We start from the raw sequence: 20239 nt of genomic DNA on the forward strand, positions 1-20239 counted from the left end.
GAAGGCAAACTGATCACCAGCCCCTAAGCCACGACACTGAGTAGGGGAGAATCAAGTCTTATGATTGAGGAGCAAATGGTAACTTCAACTTTCTCAAACAGTTAAGGAAGTTATTCCAGAGCGCTGCCTCAATTACTGTAACACTGTGGAAAACAAGGGAACATCTGTAAAGAATGTAATTATTGCCATTTAACATTTTTACTTTCCCTTCTGTTAGAGGCTTACTTCCACTGCATATTTGGAGCAGCTACTCCTTAAACTGAGCAGACCATTTTGGAACCGAGCTATTATGCAAATAATCCGTATTCTAACTACAAGCAATGCTGTGCTAGTCTGGACAAGACACAATGCACAGTAGAGTTTCTCTTTAATTTTTTTTTGTGTGTGTGCAGTGAAGCAACATCATTTACGATGGTAATGATGGAAGATAGCTGCCTATCTAAAAATCAGACATCCAAGAATATAAACACATAACCACCTTTTAAGGGCTGGGGTTTGTCTTTCATTTCTTTATTTAAATGTTTACATCCTTTTTACATATTTTTAGTTGCAAGTCATTGCAGTGATATTAAGTGCTCTTCAATGAGAGCAATATAAAAATCTACTTGTATGATCCTCTCCTAGCAAGTTTGTACCTGCGTATGCAGATCTATGCCACAGACGTTATCTTCTAGCTGTAAGTTACATGAAATTACTTCTCTGTAACACCTGAGCAAGATCAAAGATCCCAAACCACATAAGGCACCTGCACCATGCCTTAGACAACCGTAAAACATCAAACCAGGCTATTTCATGCCTGGCATTTTAATGCTATTCTCTGGATACCTGGCTTGTGTTGGAAGAAAAGATCATACCTAAGAACAAATGCAATCTAAGGCAATATTTAAAGATTAGATTATCCTTCATTGCAAATAGCTCATTTGTTTACTATCACATTGCTTTATTCTTGTTTTGCCTTCTCATACCATGAAAATGCTGAATATTCAGTTTAGATTCCCCAGCAGCTTTTTATTTTAGTCTAAAAACATTTACCTAACACATTCTTAACAAGCAAAGTGAAGAAAATTCAGCCATCTGTCTCTACATTACAATAACAGTTATGGAAGAGTAGATTCTTCTATACGGCAAGAAATTTAATGCTAGGAATTCTTATACTTCCAGCACTGCGTGCTCATGTCAGTTCAGTATATAAGAATGTGGAACACCAATGTGCATAGAAACAATGATGTATAAGCAAACACAAGACAAAATATTTTAAAGATATTAAAAGCATTCAATATTCTGATCATGCTGTATGTCTATGCTTCAAACTGAGGAGAAAAAAAAGGATCTGTGCTATTGTTTTCTTATCTCTAGCACTTCACTAGTTTTAAATTATCACTAAAAATGCTTAAAATGACTTGCTGGAAACAAACACAATATAGAGAGAGAGCTGAATCCTTACCTGGGAAACCCCCTTGTACCATTGCTGTACCAGCATGTACTTCAAGATATCTGCATTCCTGACAAACATTCAGTGCTGTAAGCAGCTCAAATCCTCATCAGACACAGACTCAGTGCTTGGCTTTCTTCTGACGACCTTGGGCCTATTTTTCTGAGATTTTTCTCTCCTTAAGGGCAAACCGTCTGTCTGTTTCTATTATGAGATGCCATCAATTACATTAATTTCAAGCTCCCCACAAGCTAACGGTTACATCTGCCAGCAGATGAAAGCTGCCTGTGAAAGTACGCCGGGAGCAGCAGATCTCTGGTTTCCCACATCTGACCCACTGATGCTCCACGGCTGCTGGTTGTGCGCTGCCTTACTCTGCTAGCATTCGAATGACATCTCTATCCCCAAACACGAGTCACCTCAAACGGTTGTTTATATCGCTGGTAGCTGCAGGTACTATCGCGCTTAATGACCCACTGCATGGCAAAGTAGCAGTTAATAGCCATTATTTATCTAAGCAGCCTTGCCATGCAAGCTAGAGGGGTTAAAAATCAATTTCTCTTAGTCAAAGGGCTTCATTAAACGTCTTATTTTCCAGCGCTGCAGTTTCCCAACACCGCTGTGTGTTCACGGCATAGGGTTCGGTTGTTGGGGGTTTTTTTAATGCCAGAAAACAAACCCAATCTGTCATTATAAGCATAAGAAGGATTCAAACTTCACCATAACTTGTATTCTGCTGAAACCCCAAACAAGCTATATTAGTTTTACTGCAATGAGTGCTGAGCTGAATCATTGAAAAGACTCAAAATCCTTCATTTACTAATTAAAAAAGCAAAGAGAAAATCTCTTTCTAAATTTATAAACATCCTTAGTTATTTTGGGAAGTCCTTCCTAATTCTCTATTCCAAATGCTACATTGAAAACAACTCAAAACACTCAGTTATTTTGCTAATCCCATTAATTTGTTCATTTTTAAAGTTCATTGTCCTTTCTTTAGAATATGTATCACAGCACACACAAAGCCATCTGTTCAGTGCATTATGTACAAGCACACAGTAAAAAACTCAAGAAATCCCAGCTGCAATTTTACTACTAATTCATCAAAAATGTAATTTCCTTCTGCAATACTTCATCAGATGATGAGAACTGTGCATGTGATTCACAGACAGAGTAGAAACTCCCCCCCAGCCCAGTAACAAAACCCCGAACTAACCCACAACCTCAAACTGCAACGACACCAACATCATAATCTATCCTCACGTGGCACAACAGCTTGCAAGTCTGCCCAGCGTGTGCAGCCCTTCTGGATCTGATATTAGGGCTGGTTACAAAACTTACATATTTTAGCTAATTATGTGCCAGAACAAGAATGGGAAAAGAAGATTAACAGCACAGCCATATTAAAGAGAGATTAACACAGAGCTGAAAAATGAGAGTCACTGCTCTGTTTGTCTAATCCTGGCTCTTGCGTGATCTTTGGAAATCCACCGTACTAAATACACTTGTCACTATGTTTAAGAAAATTAAATATTGCAATGACTATTTTTTTCAATATTTAATTTTCACAAAGCTTGAAGCATTTCTCCAAGCTACATCTTACTCTTGGAACATCATCTCTACTTGCTGTTGGTTGCAGTGACATCTATTGGAGAGGCGGCGTTTGGCTACACAAGCTGCCTCACCTGAAGATCCCCTGGTTTTGGGTGTGTGTCCTGCCTCAAAAAACATAAATGAAATTCAGAATAGCTTTTCCTTTGTTTTAGCACAGCTTTGCATAAAATAGACTCTGAACAGTTAAATCAATATAACCCTTGAGGATCTATCAGGGAGTTTGGTTTTATTCAGTCATTCACAATTCTGGCATTTTTCCAAAGCGCTGATGATCGTCTTCCCACAGCAGTACACAGACTCTCCTTGAGGTCATATTTTGCAGATCCTATATACCTGACCACATCTCACCTGAACTCTACTCTTTTTTTGCCTCTTTTGTTTTTAACAAAAGCCACCATCCTCTCACATGTGTCTGGGTATCATTGACACTATGGAGGCTGCTAAATACCTCTGGTGTGATGAGGCCACTCTGTTCACGTGCCCAAGCGCATTCTAACCCCAACCCTACCCAGACAATGGGCAGCGTGGGTTTGTCCGAACCGAGTGCATGCAGATCCTCCCCTCTTGCACCCTGTGCAGCCACAGATTTATCGCAATGGGAAACGTGGAGTTGAAATTCTAGAAAAGTTTCAAAACCTCTTGCTTTGGTAGAGAAACCATCATTCTTCAAAAAGCATTTTAGGAAGATAAATCATTATGCTTTCTTACAGCTTCATTGATTTCTACATTATCTAGAGACAAAGTAAAAGGAAGGGGGCATCATTTTACCCTTATTCAATACAGTTAAATATCCCTGCAGACAGGAAGTCTGAGGACAGCAGTATCCAGTCCATTGTCTTAGCCACCTTTCACAATGCCTTTATTATTATCTATTTTTATTATTTTAAACTTATTTAAAACCAACCAGATCAATCTCAGTCAAATATCTAGGCAGAAGATTTTACTCAAAAATAGAGTATCCATTGAAATTATGGGTTCCGAGTTCTTTCAACAGTTGTCATTTTAGTTTACTAAGGTTTTTAAGGTCTTTCCCATTTAACTTAATGACTGCTCCAACTCAGTCACAAAAGCCTATCTAAATCATACAGTTACAAATGCCTCAAGGAAAACCTTACAAACCATTCCATTACAAACTACCCTGCCCATCCATTTCCTCTGCTCCTTTTTACTACTAACCCCTTGTTATATACAGCAACCGGCCGCACCAGGGTGCATGTTAGACTATTAGCAGATTCTTAGTGCACACCTACAGCCGTCTGCCACCTGAGGCAAACACACCAATGCCTATTGATGTAGCCTGTAGCACAGCTGTTTGCAAGTACAAATAGCCCCTTTGTATGCTCTCCCCTCCGTTTGCTTGTTTTGATTAAAAAAAATAATAAAATCTTTTTTAAACCCTGATGTTTTTAAGGTCTGGGAAGCCTAAAAAACCTTCATGGAGAGTGACCTCCTCCAAAAGAACCTCTGCCACGGACAAGTGTTTCCAGCATGAGGAGGAAAAACCCCAAACCATGTTGTAACATTTTCAGGTCTGTAAGATGAAGCATTTTGAAGGCTCCTTTTGCAGCAGAAAACGCACGCAGCAAGTTTTATAAAACTGTTTTAAAGCGTAAACTGAGAGCCTTAAGGCAGCAAAGTCAAAGCAAAGAGTAAACAAAACCCACACCACACAGGGTTAGAGCTGCATAGTGATAAAGATTTGACAGTCTCACTAGAAGAAGAAATAAACCAAGAGGAAATACTATTTTCAGCTAGCCTTCAAAGCCTAGCAAAAAACTACCTAAGAACTTGGAAAATAATGTTGGAAGTAAAGGTGGCTCAAAAGAGACTGGTATATAAAGGGGAAGCAGGTCTGAAATTAAGGACTTTGGGTGCAAGAAGACACATTTGAAAGAGAAAAAAAGACCACCACCTGGAACTTCTTCAAACTTCTTAAACCACAGAAACATGGAGGACTTCTGGAGTTTCTCTAAAGCAAGACCTGCCTAGTTCTATTCCCAGAGAGGATCATCCTATTTGGATCAAAAACAACCTTTAAAAAGAAAAGGGAGAACATCTACATGGATGGATTGTTTGTTCCAACAAGTCAGCTACAGTTTATGTGGTGGAAAAGCAGAAATAAGAGGGAGCATTGCCAAAAGGCAAGTGGATTTAGATCCCACAGGGGGAAATTAAATCAACACCTTAAGGTTATTCAGCCACTTTAAGGGGACAACAGACAAAACACAGGTAAGGATGGGACAGAAAGGAAAGAAAAATTTTCTGAGTATTGCAAGAAGACTAACAATTATTTGCTTCCATTTAAATATGCAGAATGATGAAGGACATGGAGACAAAAGATGAGAGCAGGGATTGAAAGAAGTGACAAGCAAGGAGAAAAATGTTAAGTGGAGCAAGGAAAGTATTTCTGGAGTATGAAAGAAATTGATGAGCAGGTTCGTGACACTGCAGCTATATCAATGAGAATGCTAAAAAATAAACCAAAATCCCTCAGGAGCACAAGCAGAGGACAGACTGAACAGCTTCCCATCTCAAAATGCCCACTAAGGCCTTCCATGCTACTGGCAGAGCTTGAGAACTACAGGAAGTACATGAGGAGAGGCTATGGAGTGAATTTACCTGAGCTGACACCACTTCTTCATTTTAAGATACCGTATGTTCTAAATAAGGAAGAGGATAAATCTAGTTCACCTGTTCACTGAAGGTCAGAAAATATTAGGTAAGGTTACAAACCCAGCAGGATTAGTGGGTGAGGAATAGACCAATGTGAACATGCAAATGGACAGTGTTAAAAAGGCAAGGACTGGCCTTTCAGGGAAGGGTGCTCAAGCATCAGGACAGAAGTTATGAAACCCATACTGCACTGGAATTTACAGAGAACACTTTGTTTTTCAAGCGATCACAGAAAAGAGACCTTGTAAAGGCCCATTCCACAGCTGCCAAGCTCCTTAATATCATTAAGTACAGTTAGATTATTTCTATCATGTTTTTTAAGAGTTGAGGTAAAAATTTAGTTTAAGCTTCCTTGGCCCGTTTTTTATTTTAAAGAAACAGACAAGGTGGGGAAGAACAAAATGGAAAAATGCCTATCTTGGTTTTCCGAGATTCATGGGAAAGATGGCTATTGCAAAACAACTTCAGTCAGTGAAAAGGGGAGAGAGAAGCAGATTCGTCTGAATAGATCTGCTTGCTGCTGCCAGACATGGTAGGATTGATGAATTTAATACCAGAAGCAGCTTTACCTTTTTGGCTATTAAACTCAGCTGGCAATATCATTAGGTAGAACAGCTAAAAAATGAGCAAGCCCATCAATAAGAAATTATTTCTGTGCAAAGTCTTCACTTACGTCTAGCTAGCACTCAAATTGAGGCATACCCTAATTAGATAACTCAGGTGTCAGGCCACTTATCAAATATATCCTTTAACTGGGAATTATAACTTTAACAACAAGCTGACATCGGTTTGCTACAATTGGATGTTTACAGGGTTGGTTTGAAAGCTTGAGATATATTTAACCCAACATCCAGAGAGTCTGCAGTCAAATACTCCTCCACACTACCACTCCCCACAAAAATACCAGACAACCTTCTTGAGGTAACTGTGTGGCATACACCAAATTGACGAGATGACAAACTCAGTTGGGGGAGTTCTGGAAAAATCTTGGTTGGTTCAAGAACTTGCAGCTTTCCCTCAAAGCATCAGAAGCAAAACCGAACACTCTGCTTCTGTGCCCCCATTACTGTTTCCATGAGAGCAACCTTCCAAAATCCTTTTCATCACCAACAAAGCAGCCCTAAAAGTGATGAACCAACCAAACTCATTAATTATCTTGGCTTCAATGGCACAGCATTGCCAAGGAAATCACCAAGAGCAGCTGTAAGAGCTTTCCCACCAGCAGTCCCCAAGTTAGGAGCTTTCACTCTGAATGGGAGCCATGGTCGCTGGAAGGTCAAAAGCTACAAAAGTATCTCCCGGCTTTGGCCTACCCCTAAGTAGGGCAAACAAAAACCTCTGCAAGACAAACCATTATGAGAAAAATCACTGTAGAAAAAGCCCAACCTGAACAAAAACCCCATATGTATCCTGATTTGGTACAAGAGAATATAAAGAGAAAAAAATAAAAGTGACTAATTTTAGAAAATAATTTAGGATTCCTACCTATCTGCAATTTTAAATGTTTTATTGGAATTTAAGCTAAGGATAATAATATTCCATTTATCCAGAGTTGCCTTTAAGGAGGCAGCATGCTGGAATCTCTGTCCTGCTGCTGGAAGCTCTCAAGTTGCTCTGCATCCTACTCTTTAGGTCCCTACTTCCACGGCGTGCATATTGTAACAAGTCAGTGCCAAACCCAGAACTGAACAATTGCAGAACCTTTCCCATAAAAGGTGCTACAAAAGAAGAGGATCCCTTTTTCAGTAGAGTACTGAAACAATAAACCAGCAGACTTTTTTCTGTCTAAAGGAGAATATTTTGTTTCAACAGCGCTGTCTGCAATCAGTTGCAGGCTTCTCTGGACAAGGACTACGCACCAGTGGTTCTCAACCTATGCCTGCTCAACCACTGCTGCAATTACAACAGCAAAGCACAACCTCTGCTTGCCACTCTGACATCACTGCCAAAGCAAGTCCTCTAGACACTGCTTAGGCATTTTCAGACTGAAAATAAACAGAGCCCTTCTTACATCCCTTCAGCAGGGCTGCGCTATAGGAGCCTGGCTGGGAAGAGAAGAGACTGCCGAAGTTACGGGTCAGTAGCCCTTGGTAAGAACAAGGTTGAGGATTAGATGCTGCTGCCCCACTGAGCGCTCCTTCCCATAGTACAAGCATTAAACGGGAGATACATTTATCACAATCTGATTGTGCTCCATGAGTGTAACCTGACATAATGATCGTGGCACTACTCACTCTCTGCACAAGCATCCTCATCCTCGTCTTCATCCACGTTAGCTTCCCCTGCGCGCTGTCTTTCAAGTGCTCTATAAGGAGGTGGCAATTTCATCGGAGGTGGAGCCCCATATTTTCTCTAACGGATTCAAAGACAAATAGTTACATGTTTTGTAACCTGCACGCACTAGAAAAAAATAATCCTATTGTCTACTGCACTGTCCATGTACGTACACAGACAGCACTTACTGACAATGCTGAATTCTGCAGCAAAGGCTCGTTACGTGAGAAATCAGAACAAAAAGTGACACTGAGCATCAAGAAAAAGAAAATACAGTTGTGCATGCACATTTACTTCTGACAAAATACTTGTGTATCATCATAAACATGAAAGTGTGAACGTTAATCGAGGGTTAAAAATAAACATTAAATTATACCCAATTCCTCATTAGAAACAAAATTGTCTGGTACTGATAAGAGTCAAACTTTCAAACACAAAATAAGAACACAGTCTTAGTGCATCTACAAATATTTACACATAACAGTTCATCTATATTTTGGCTGAAATTTAAAAAAAATTGCAATTATAACTTACAATAAAATGGTATTACCTCACATAAATACAGGCAGCTCCTATAATGATGCATATAGCGGCGCATAGCAGGCAGAAAGAACAGGCTCGGAATCTAATGAAGGTGCTTGTTGGTCCGAGCAACTGTTTTTATAGCTCCAAGTAACTGGATTGTGCTTTAGTTTGCTACTTGGATTTCACTAAATTACATTCAACTGTATCCTGTGCAACCTCACTACTAACAGCAGGATGCACTTTAGAAAGCGAACACGGAGTACGAAATGCCATTAGAGCAACCAGAGTGCCCATAATTAATTTCTTCTATAGCTGGGAAACACGACTCAACACCCAAATATCAAGCTCAGAATAAAATTTCTCACTGGCCACAATGAAAGCTGCACCTGCATGGGGATTTCTAAAATCTTGAGCCTAGATTTGTATAGAATAGTCTAGCTAGCAAACTGCAATGCAAGAGACAGGAAAAATGTTATTAGATAAGACAGACATCACCCCATGCATTTAAAACACATTACAGGAGAGTGCTGCATTGAAGACAGCATAATAATAAATGAAATTAATTCAATCCAAAGGCAGTAAGAGTGTGTAAGAGCCCTTGGAAACATGACAGCTGTTTCCCCGAAGTACACAACACACCAAATATGTCTTCCACTTCTTGCCTGAGCCCAGCACAGGTAGAAATCCAGGTGCAAAATCCAGAAGAGTCAGGAAGACGGCTCACGTTCTGCATTACCAGGCAGGTAAAGGCGGAAAACCTGCAGCCCCGCTTTCAGCCGCCTATGACAAATCACTAGTATCTCGTAATAACTCACAGTCTAGATGTTGACCCTTTGGCTTTTTAAGACCTAACATTTGTTAGAAAGGCCGTGTGAAATGACACAGGACACAAACTTATCCAGCAGTTTGCTACGGCTCAGAACGACAAGCTTCTCTTGTCCTTCCCGACCCAGAAAATCCAGATGAGTGACTTATGCCAGATACTCCATCACTCCGTGGTTTTGTGTTAACACTTCTTTCCAGCACAGAGGCAAAAGCACAGCTCACACAGACAACCAGCAAAAGAATGTTATTGTCTGGTTTGTCCCCAGGAAGCTCAATTGTTTTAAGTGAGTTTATATAAATCACATCAAGCGATTGTTTTTAAACCAACTGATCAATAGAGGAGGAGAAACACCAACAAGTCTGAGAAAACCTTCAGTATCGAAAAGATCATTCATCACGCAGGAAAAGGCAGATCTTCCAGCTGGATGTGGCTGCTTTCAAACCAAACTCTTTTGTGATACTTTGAAGACTGCACTAGCAATATCACTGATTCCCCATACGGCTGCGGACTAGTCATGCACTAATAGCACCTCTTTCCAAGGCAGAGATGTCCCTACTGCAGCACAGCACGACTGCTTTGTGAATCAGGGTTCAAAGCGAAAAGGGAGCGACATACTTCTGCACTGAAGCTCTTCTATATTCCACCCACCAGTTTACAGCACCAATAGATGAAAAAGGTTTGAAAAAGATTTGGCTTCCTCTTTAACCTCCGCACGCTACAGAATGCAACACACTGGAGTGCTGGAGATTAAAGGCAGCACATTGCAGGAGGATGAGTGCTTTTGAGATGGGAAATGTAGATAACAAAACCAAGACAAGGGGATTGTAACTGCTTCATTAGGAGTATTATCCGCTGCAAAGAAAGCCTGACTTCAACACCTTCCTTGATTTTTTTTGAATAACTGAGCCTCATACTTCTGCGTCTGACAGGATCTGAACGACGTCTCACAAAAACTTTTGGAGGCAAGAGGCCTCCTCAGTTCTCCACCACACACTGGACTACTGAGTGGGATCAAATGAATCGTTCACGATATTTGTAGCTGGCGTGTTCAACTGCACCGGGCCAAAGTCTGCACTCTGTCTCTGCTCCTCCAGTTCTGACACCCTCAGAGTACCAGACCTGCACTCATCAGTCAGCACGGCTCCCACAGGAAACCACCTAGGCCTTTAGAGCAACCTGGCTGCGAATGACAAACTGATTTTTCCCTTATTGCAGCTATTAAAACAAATCCACTGGTTTTAGACCGGACAGATTTCCTCTCTTTTAAATCTGCTGTGAAGTTGCTTGAAAGTTACTGCGCAGTAATTGCTTCACAATTAGCTGACCAGCTACAGATCACTTGGTGATTTCCTCGTTTTACACAATGTGTAAACGTAAGAGACTTGGTGGACTTAATTCTCCTAGAACAGGATTTCACCGAATTTCAACCAGCCTCACATTAAGGATATAATTTGCATACATTATTATTTTTCTGTTTCTACTGAACAAAGAGAATCAATTCGCCTCCACATGAGGCAAAAGCAGGAACTCCCAGGAAGATGCCAGTGAAGAGCTGCACTAAGTACAAGGTTGCAGCACCCACGGGAGACCCACAGAACATTTGTCAGAAACCTGCTTTCTATTTGGCAGAAATTTGGCAAAAATGACTTGAAGATATTTCAACAAAACACTTCAAATTTCATTTCTGACTTCGGAGGCGGGGCTTATCATAGAGTTATAATTCATGCTATAACACCACTTGATTGAGGAAAACATGGGTATAGCACTGAATGGAATAAATACCTTTTCACTCTTATTTTCTTTGTCTGTGTCCTGGTCTTTGCTGACTTTGATACCCTTGGGCTGTATGGAAGAAATCACCTGAGAAACAATGCATATATTAGATACATGAACCACAAAACGAACATCCACGTGTTAGGACATGACACCAATAAATGCTCATGCAGAAGGGCATTGCAGCGCACTCTTTAAATTACATTTCTTTTGCTGAATTTAGAAACATTCTCCGCTTTTTTTAGTGCTCACTCTTTGATATCTAGTCCCATCTCTTCATTCAATAAAACATCACTCTGAAGTCAACAATATTGATGTCTATCCTTGATATAGAGCTCAGTATGGACTCCTGGAGCATCAGTTCTTAGTTATTCAGACAGGGACCAGCGTCCATGCAGACACCCCCCTTATAAAACACATAATATTCCACCTTAATGTTCTTTATTCTTTCAAGGACAAATCTTTAGATTATTTTTATTATAGCCAGTGGCAGGCACATAGATTTTTCACAGACTACCTGGAGCACTGGAAAAATACTGGACAGCATTGTGCTGGACGTGTCTATATTTGTCAAAAAGGTCCCCTCCAAAATTCCCAATTAACTTCTCAGATTATACCACAAGTTCGTAGAATTCTTGGGGGTTTTTTGCGTCTACTTCAAGGCAGGCAGAATTATTTGCCTTTTCTTACTAAGGCATTAAAAGGTTTCTTGCCTTGGCCTTGAAGATGAGGAGACATGTAAAATCTTTTGAAAAATTATAACAACTTCATGTCCCTTTGGTGACATATTTTACGCAGAGCTGCTAGTGTGAATCTGACTAATTTTAATGACACTTTTGTTCACTTGGATAACAGAGTATATATAAATTATGAAATATGAACAGATTACAATACATAGAGCCAGACTTAATTACACAGGTGGGAGAACTGAATGAGTACCTAGTCAACAGATTTATATCTACTCAAGATTTCAAATCAGGCCAGACAAGTAATCAATCAATCATGTGGTCTATAAGCAGGAACTCTGACAAAGGATGGACACAAAAATTGACGGAACTTGCTGAAAGGAATTTAGCCAAGTTTAAAATAAGATGCATATTACACATCTATTTCAAGTTTTGGAATGAAAATACAAATAAACTTACTTTTGGTATGTTAGACAAAGCCTGAACTACAAATACGACAGGATTTCCAGCGTTCTTGATAGCTTCTACTGCTTCCTCGTGTGTGGCATTTTGTAGGTCTATCCCAGAAACCTACCAAACAGTGTTTATTTTTGTTAGGTAGCTCATCTTTGGCATGGAGTCATTATGAGAGATCACAAACATTTGCAGGAGATTAGTGTATCTGAGGAATGTACCAAAAGCAGTCAAGAGAAACTATCTGTGAAGTTTCCATGAAGACTTAAGGACCAGTATATTACTTAATATTCTTAATTAAAAGATGGCCATATGTTTCCCAAAGCAAATCTTCTAGATAAAAACATAAAGAATAAGACTGTCAGAGAGTGCTAGATACAACATCAGGCATAATACAACTCTCAGATTTTACCTGTTTATGAACTAAACCTGTCTTGAAACAATTTTTCACACACAACCCTAAAGCACATATAAGAACAGCACTATCAGGTTAGGAATCCAGACTCAGAAGTATTCATTTGGAGAAAAATGAGTGAAAAACTCAACACAGAGCCAGAGATGAGAGCCAGGAATGGCCAGAATCTGAGATTTACCCCAAATAGGAGTTAATCAGACTGTTAACTACTCCAAAATTCACACACAAAACAACAGCCCAAATTTCAGTATGAATAGTCTATGTTCTTCTATATATTATCCTTATAAAGGTATGCTATGAGTTATTACTCATTTATATGGGAAGAGGTCACTCATTTTTTTTCACTCCCTATTGGATACCAGGACCTATCTTTTCTTAAATACAGAGGAGAATGTTAAAAGAGCTCCAGACCTTAAAAAAAGAAAAGATGACACCAGGGGTTTCTTTTGGTCTTCAAATCACAGTGTTGTCAATACTTCATGAAGGCATGGCAGTATTTTGTCCCTTTCTCCTACCAAAGCTTTTGAGTCAATCTTTATTTCTTAGAATGAAAATGTAGGTTTATCTGCATTTACCTCGAGTATTTTATCTCCAGTTTTTAAAGCCCTTGTTCTTCCCGCTGGGCTGTCTTCCAAAACTTGTTTGATAAAGATCCCTTTAAGTTCTTCTCCATTCTTCAGGCGCTTTATGACAGTTTGTCCACCAACAATGCTGATTCCAAGAGACACGTGAGGGTCTCTAAAGATCTCAACGCTGAAAAAACACATGTGGTAGTTTAACAGCTTGAAACAGTTTTTTCAAACTATAAATGCAAAGCGTTAGATAAATGTAAGCTTCTGGTCTTTCGGGAAGATTTAACAGAGTAAAGGGATGTAGTCAGAAGTCTAAGAATGCTCTCAACAGAGTTGGCTTTTTACCCAAGCAGACTTCATCCCACAAAAAGAACAAAATTCTCCTGCCTCCCCATTCCCACTAATAAAAGGCATAGGCTTTTATTTCAGAGAAAGTCAGGGTAAAACAGGCAGGTCTTCAAGCAAACGCTCGTCCTTGTTCAGTTAGAGCACGTTGTCTGGAGACAGCACACACTGCAAGAGGCACGCCAGACAAACAGTGAAGCAATGTGTTTCATACAACTTTCTGAACACCAACTTCAGCCTATCCGACGCATATCAATCAACCCAAGCAAAAATTTTCTGATCATATTTTACTCAGGAATATAAAACCAATTAACCTAAAAATGTTAACAATACAACAAGGATGTGGCTAAAACTTGGCTTGGCAATTTGGAATCCTGCCATAAAGTTCAGCAGAGAACCCATGGAAAAGGAGACAGCAGCACTATGTGCATTGTTCACACCTAATAGTTAGTAAATGTGCAAGAACTTGTAGGTCATCCACAATGTAAACCCACCAAGCTTCCCCAAGTCAGCTGTATAAATAGAAGGCATAATTCTGTTGAACATCTGTTAAAAATTCACTGTATCTAAGAAAGCCCAAGATACACAAGTACCTTAAAGTTACTGGCAGAGGAGGAGAGAAAAAACCCCATAAGACCTAAGTGATCTCACAGAAGAGACATAAGGTAAATGGGAAGAAATAATGTAACCATATGAACATACGTCCGTGGTGGTCCCCAGTGGCTGAAGTTTGGAGTTTCTTCTCCTTCTCCTTCTTCTCGCTCAGGTAATTCACTAATTGGGGGCAGAGGGAGAGGAGGAATGAAAAACAAAAAGGCATCACCCGTGCCAGGTCACAATTCCTCACATATTTAGGATCTGGCAGTGAGACAGCAACACCTTCTCACACTGTCCAGTTTAACCAAATGTGCAGCGTCAACAGACCAGACAGAATTTTTAGGTTTAAATGTATTTAAGGAATGCTCCAGAAAATAAACGCAATGGGCAGACCACTTACAAGCTACTCCGTGACATACAGATCTGCGCTGCATTTACTCATTCGAAATGACTAGTCAAGCCATTAACATTTACTTTCTGATATAGAGGGATATAAACATGTTAAAACTAGCCCAGCTGACCAGAAAGCAGACCACGATCCAACTGGGAGAACATACCCAATGTGTCACATTAAACATTCCAGAACAGGGTGTTCATTAAACTTTTATATGTGTATGTGACTCATGTCTTCACAGAACAGGAATGGAAGGATGTACTTGGCGCTGGTGAGGCCAAACCTTGAAAAATGTGTCCAATTTTGGGCTTCTCAGTACAAGAAAGGCATTGAGAGGCTGGAGTGTGTCCAGCTAAGGGCCGCAAAGCTGGTGAAGGGTCTAGAGAACAAGTCTTGCAAGAAGAACCTGAGGGAACTGGGGTTTAGTCTGGAGAAAAGGAGGCTCAGGGGAGACCTTCTCACTCTTGACAACTCCCTGACAGGAGGCTGGAGTGAGGTGGGGGTCGGTCTCTTCTCCCAAGGAACAAGCGACAGGATGAGAGGAAATGGCCTCCAGTTGCACCAGGGGAGGTTGAGGTTGGATATCAGGACGAGTTTCTTTACAGAGAGGGTTGTCAAGCCTTGGCCCAGACTACCCAGGGCAGTGATGAATCCCCCATCCCTGGAGAGGTTTTAACAGATGTGTCTCTGATGCTGAGGGACATGGTTTAGGGACCCTGGCGGTGCTGGGGGAACGGTTGGACTCGATGAGCTAAAAGGTCTCTTCCAACCAAAATGATTCTGTGATTCTCTGATCCTCTGATTCTGTCAAGGCTATGTCCCTCTCCTCCAGGCCACATCCATACCCCCGTCACTGTGGAGCAAGTGGAGTAGGAGGCAGAGCCATTCACACTTTTCCAACCCAGTACTCAGGGAAACAATAAGGTTGTAAGGCAAAATTCAGCTCTTCAGGCAAAAGTCACAGAATGGCCATCTATGTATGTCTTACTGCTTCATGCAGCTTTGGATGGTTAGTCAGGTGAGTAAAACAAGAAGACAGTTAAGCTCATCAACTGAAAATCTTCCCAGAGCTGGAATCTTTCTTCATACCTGCACAGTGCTGATCTAGGATGAGCTAAGGTAGTTACTCTCCTGGATTCTGTGTTCTTGGAAAAATCATAATCCTCCCCTTTTAGTTCTTCCTTTTCAATAATATCCAGATCAACGGAAAGCTCAGGTCCTTTAGAGTCAATCCGAAGCTTTGTTCCTGAAGAAGAAAAGGTAGATGTGACCTTTTGCTTCCTCTGTCTCTGTGTCTACCAGTTACCATCCTTAGAAATAAACCTCTTAGCTCACCACGTTCCAAATGTGGGTGTTGCGTGATGGTCAAGAAGCTTAGAGCTCTAGAATATTTATTTTTCAAGGAAATTAAAGTCACGCTAAAAACTTTTTTATAGAACCTTGCTTCTGATGTACATGCAGTCGAGTAATAACAGGAAATGCCCCAAATCTTTGTGGAACTGAGATGTGCTTAGGTGCAACTTCCATGACAGATGCTCCTCACAAAAGCATGTGATTAGAAACAGTGAACCAATCCTTTAAGCAGGGAGAGCGATGCACAGCCCTGCTCCAGCATGGAACCCCATCATGCTGGGGAAGACTAATGTCATTTTGGTGACCTAAGGATAAAGATTTCATTGAACCAACAGAACTTCTTGCAATAGTTGGCTGCCACGGTAGCTTACACGGTCTCTGCTGTACAAGATGCAGGTGACAAAGGAAGAACTCAACCTCCTTTCTCCCAACCAGTGAGTGCTCTCTCAGGCAGGTTGATAAATGTATTTCCCTGATAATCTACCAAATTCTAATCATCCATCAACAAAGAAGAATTTTGCTCCTGAGCACCAAGATATGGGGCAATTACCTACCATAAAGTTCACTTGCAAATTTTGGTTCTGGTGGGCTCTCTCCAGAGCCCATAAAGTTCTTGTTTTTGTTTTTCTTTTTTTTTTTTTTTTGAAGCGCAAAAATCTTAAAATCAGCAATCAGAAGTGACCAAGATAAATTCCTGACAGAAATTACAGGCACAAGCTGTCCCTGCTGAGGACATTAGCTATGCAAAAGAAAGTGATTCTCCACAGGCACAAAGCTGCAGCCACTTTCAGTATCACTAGAAACAACTGTAGTCAAACATTTGGAGGGGGAAGCAAGCTCACGAAGCTGAAACCGATGTAAAGCCACACTCTCTTGAGCCTGCAGAAGTCTTCATTTGAATATTTTGTCATTTGAAACAATTTGTGTTTTGGTATAACATTTAAATTCGTAAATATGAAATTATAAGATAAAGAAAAAAACTTCTTACAAACCTAAATTCATTGTGGTTTTTGCTCCTGACTGGGTGGTTTCAGTATCAAACAGGTCTTCTTGGTAGCCATGGTGTGCTGTGGTTCCAGAAAACAGTGAACTTGAACTAGCATTTTCTTCACGCTTTCCAGAGGAGGAAAAAAGTAATTAAAGTTAGAAAGGAATGTGCCAGCTTATACAGGGGTACTTGACATGAACATTGATTTTAACAGCAAACATTCGTATTTTCTCAACCACATTTGTATTTATTCAGATAACCATGAACTGATTCTTTATGCACTATATTAAGAAGAGGAATGGAAGTGTTAGGCACAACTGCAATACAAAGCAGACAAGTTCTTTACTCTTGTTCATTTGTTGTTTTTAAGTAACAAATGTATGAATTGAATACTGTGCACTCTGGTATAAAACTGTCACCAGAAGCTGCGTTTTAGCCTGTTCATGTGCCTAGTGCATAAGGGGACAAGCCAAACTGAACCTCAAGTTCTCTGTGGCTGTGATATTAAATCCTTTCCCACTTCATTTTTTTTTTATATAAAAGCACTCTTCTCGGAAACTGGTGCAGGGAAGGCTGATATTATCACTTTTTTGCTTGGCAGGTGAATGAACAAAGACCGAGAATAAAACAAAATAATTCCTGGAATACTTGAGGAGGGCATGTAAGTAAGAGGTTTGCAGTTTACCTGAAACTCTGCCTCCTACTCCTCTGTCCACCGTTTTGCCTGTTACAAGTGCTGCTCCCATAGCATTTTTTGCTCAACTGCACTAAATTCTGGCTCAAGGAACTGACTGGGATTAAAAATAATGAGGAAAACAGGGAGCTCCTTTCACTGACATTGTTGCTGAAGCCCCTGGACTATTAAAACCACAAAGTGACATTCTGCTGTTACAGCTTGAAAAAAGAACTGAGCCCACAAATGGGCTCAGTCTGAGATGGGAAAGAAAGCACAACTACAGGATACCTGTAAACACACCAACCACAGCGCACATCTCATTCGAGTGATTAAATACTCAGCCACTTAGTAACCAAAAGAACATTCCAGGACGTACAAAAGGACAGGCTGGTGTCCATTAGAGATTTCATCTAGTAATTAACACACTAGATAGACTCCTTGCAGAGTTTAGGTCTGGAATTTGCCTCGAGGCAGATACAGCACTGAGACCTACACAGCATTCCTTACCTCCTGATCTTTACAGAACGGATGTTCCAGGGACTGTTTTGGACTCAGGTTAACACTGGATCTTAAGTCCTGTATTTCAGTAGTTGCAAATTGCGTGGCCCATTGTTCTGTATCAAGGTTCCTCTCTGAAGCTGTCTTTTCTCCACATGCTGCATTATATTTCAGGAAGTCTGAATCTTCTTCATTCTCATCATCCACCGACATTTCCCGTTCTTCAGCCAGTTCTTCTGTTCTGGCTTTCAGAAATTCATGCATCTCCCAGGACTCCTTCTCATACTCACTGTCATTTCGAGAAAGCTGAAATGACGTTCCCAAGCTCAAACTTGGTTCATCAACAAGCTCTTCTTTAAAAGGTGTTTCATCTCTGAAACCCTGATAAAATATTACAGGAATATAGATTTTACATTGTGTTTCTTGCTAACTCTTTTAAAACTACGTTTTATGTTGGGGCCATGTTAACAGCGAAGATCTTCTACCTTCTGCATTTTCTAAAAGAAAATACATGCTCCGACTTACGATTTTAAGACCAAGAGTAGACATTCCAATTTTTTTTTCAGTGTAAAGAAATTTAAGTCACACAGCTTCAGTATTGCTGCAGCCATTCAGAACAACCAATCTGCACTGAAGTTAGGGAATGAGAATTATTAAGGAACACTGAAAAACCTACAGGAAAAAGGACATATAAATCCAGCTAAAGTACCTCTATGCTCCAGACTTACCTGCTGTTGCTTTATGAATGCATGTGCATTTCTTAGAATACCATCAGCTAAATAAAAAACAGCTTAACAGTTCTGTGACAGTATCAGCAATTAAAAAAAAAAGAAAAAAATCAAAAAAGCCACACTCCCTTGGGTCTTTTCATACAAGATTTTAATCTGGGGAAGAGGGGAAATGGATGACCTACATCCTAAAAAATACAAAAGGATATAGTTCAATGTTCATTATCTAATACCTTTACTGTTTGAAAGAGAAGAGTGCTCAACTTTCCGTGGAATTTAAAGCAGGGCAACAAACCAAAAAAAAACCAACTAATGACAGAACCAAAGGTATTAAAACCCTCTCTGAAAGATCTTGCTCAAGTTCTTATCCCAGTTCTTTTTCTGGGACTTGTCATGTGCCTCAGCTATTTCCAACGTTCCGTGCTTCTCCGAAACCAAATGGGGTGCTCATGGAGTGAGTCTGAGCAGGCGTCTCTGAAATTTTATGCCTTGCACTGCTACCAGAAAGCTTGCCACACACAGAGAAACCTTTCCTCTCTTTTCTCTAGGCCACCAAGTATGTAGGTCCAAAACAGTCTTGAAGGCACTGAAACCCCAGATTGAGGGGTCCTCCATCAAAATATTTTTCTTTCTGCTTCCTGCCCCTTCCCAGCCTCTCCAAGGTACTTCACCATTTCTGACCCTTAGTGTCAGAATCCTGTTTCATTAGGTTGTACAACTGCCAAAATGTTTATATAGTTCAACTGAGGGGTAGGAGAGAAAACAAGAGACAGGCAAGAACACAAAGAAACAAAGCCATAATGCTAGCTGGCAGGAAAGCAGAACATTAGCCATCTAGAAATTAGCACATTTTTCATAAGCATTAAATGCTCCTTTAATCTGTCTGACCTGGGGACCTCAATCTCAAAAAATACCCAGCCTGAAGAGATTCTAATTCTCTTCATCTTTATGTCATTTCACTTCACTTCTGTAAGAGGAACCAACTTCATCGCTGTGTAAAACAGTTGCCGTAGCTCAGCGCCACGCAGTGATTTGTATTCCCATCTCCTGATACTGCACTGAGGTACGTATCATCTCTGACTGCTGCACTGCAGCAGCAGACACTACCAATGGAACAGGGACTACTGCAAACTTGACAGTAAAGTCTCCTGTTATAGCATATAAAACTCTACAGTTCCCCGTTTTTTTTTATCCAAGTCAGCTGTGTCAGCACTGTGCTAGTGTGTAAGAGTAGAAGCCATCATGACACATCGCTCTTGGCTCTGATCTGAGCAGGTAAGATAAGAAATGGATGGAAATTTTATACTACAGCCCTAAGCTGTTATGAATGCTGTGAGACATAAAGTGAAGCAAAATACAAGCAAATAACTCTGTGTCTGTTCTGTACAAATTTATTATTACAGTTTCTACATTCAGCAGG

At 40.3% G+C, this 20239-nt stretch overlaps 1 protein-coding gene across 1 annotated transcript in view; it reads right to left on the bottom strand.

Annotated features, from left to right (window-relative positions):
- INADL (InaD-like (Drosophila)) overlaps positions 1-20239 on the bottom strand; it is a 143638-nt gene that overhangs the window by 74555 nt on the left and 48844 nt on the right. The window contains exons 20-27 of the mRNA XM_010133056.1: positions 18101-18472; positions 16922-17042; positions 15666-15822; positions 14288-14359; positions 13244-13421; positions 12260-12370; positions 11124-11201; positions 7951-8068 (exon numbers count right to left, since the gene is read on the bottom strand). Of these exons, the coding sequence (XP_010131358.1) occupies positions 7951-8068; positions 11124-11201; positions 12260-12370; positions 13244-13421; positions 14288-14359; positions 15666-15822; positions 16922-17042; positions 18101-18472 (1207 nt within the window). The remainder of the gene's footprint in view (positions 1-7950; positions 8069-11123; positions 11202-12259; positions 12371-13243; positions 13422-14287; positions 14360-15665; positions 15823-16921; positions 17043-18100; positions 18473-20239) is intronic.

This window comes from Buceros rhinoceros, unplaced genomic scaffold (assembly GCF_000710305.1).
Source record: "Buceros rhinoceros silvestris isolate BGI_N320 unplaced genomic scaffold, ASM71030v1 scaffold11340, whole genome shotgun sequence".
In the NCBI taxonomy this organism is placed as follows: domain Eukaryota; kingdom Metazoa; phylum Chordata; class Aves; order Bucerotiformes; family Bucerotidae; genus Buceros; species Buceros rhinoceros.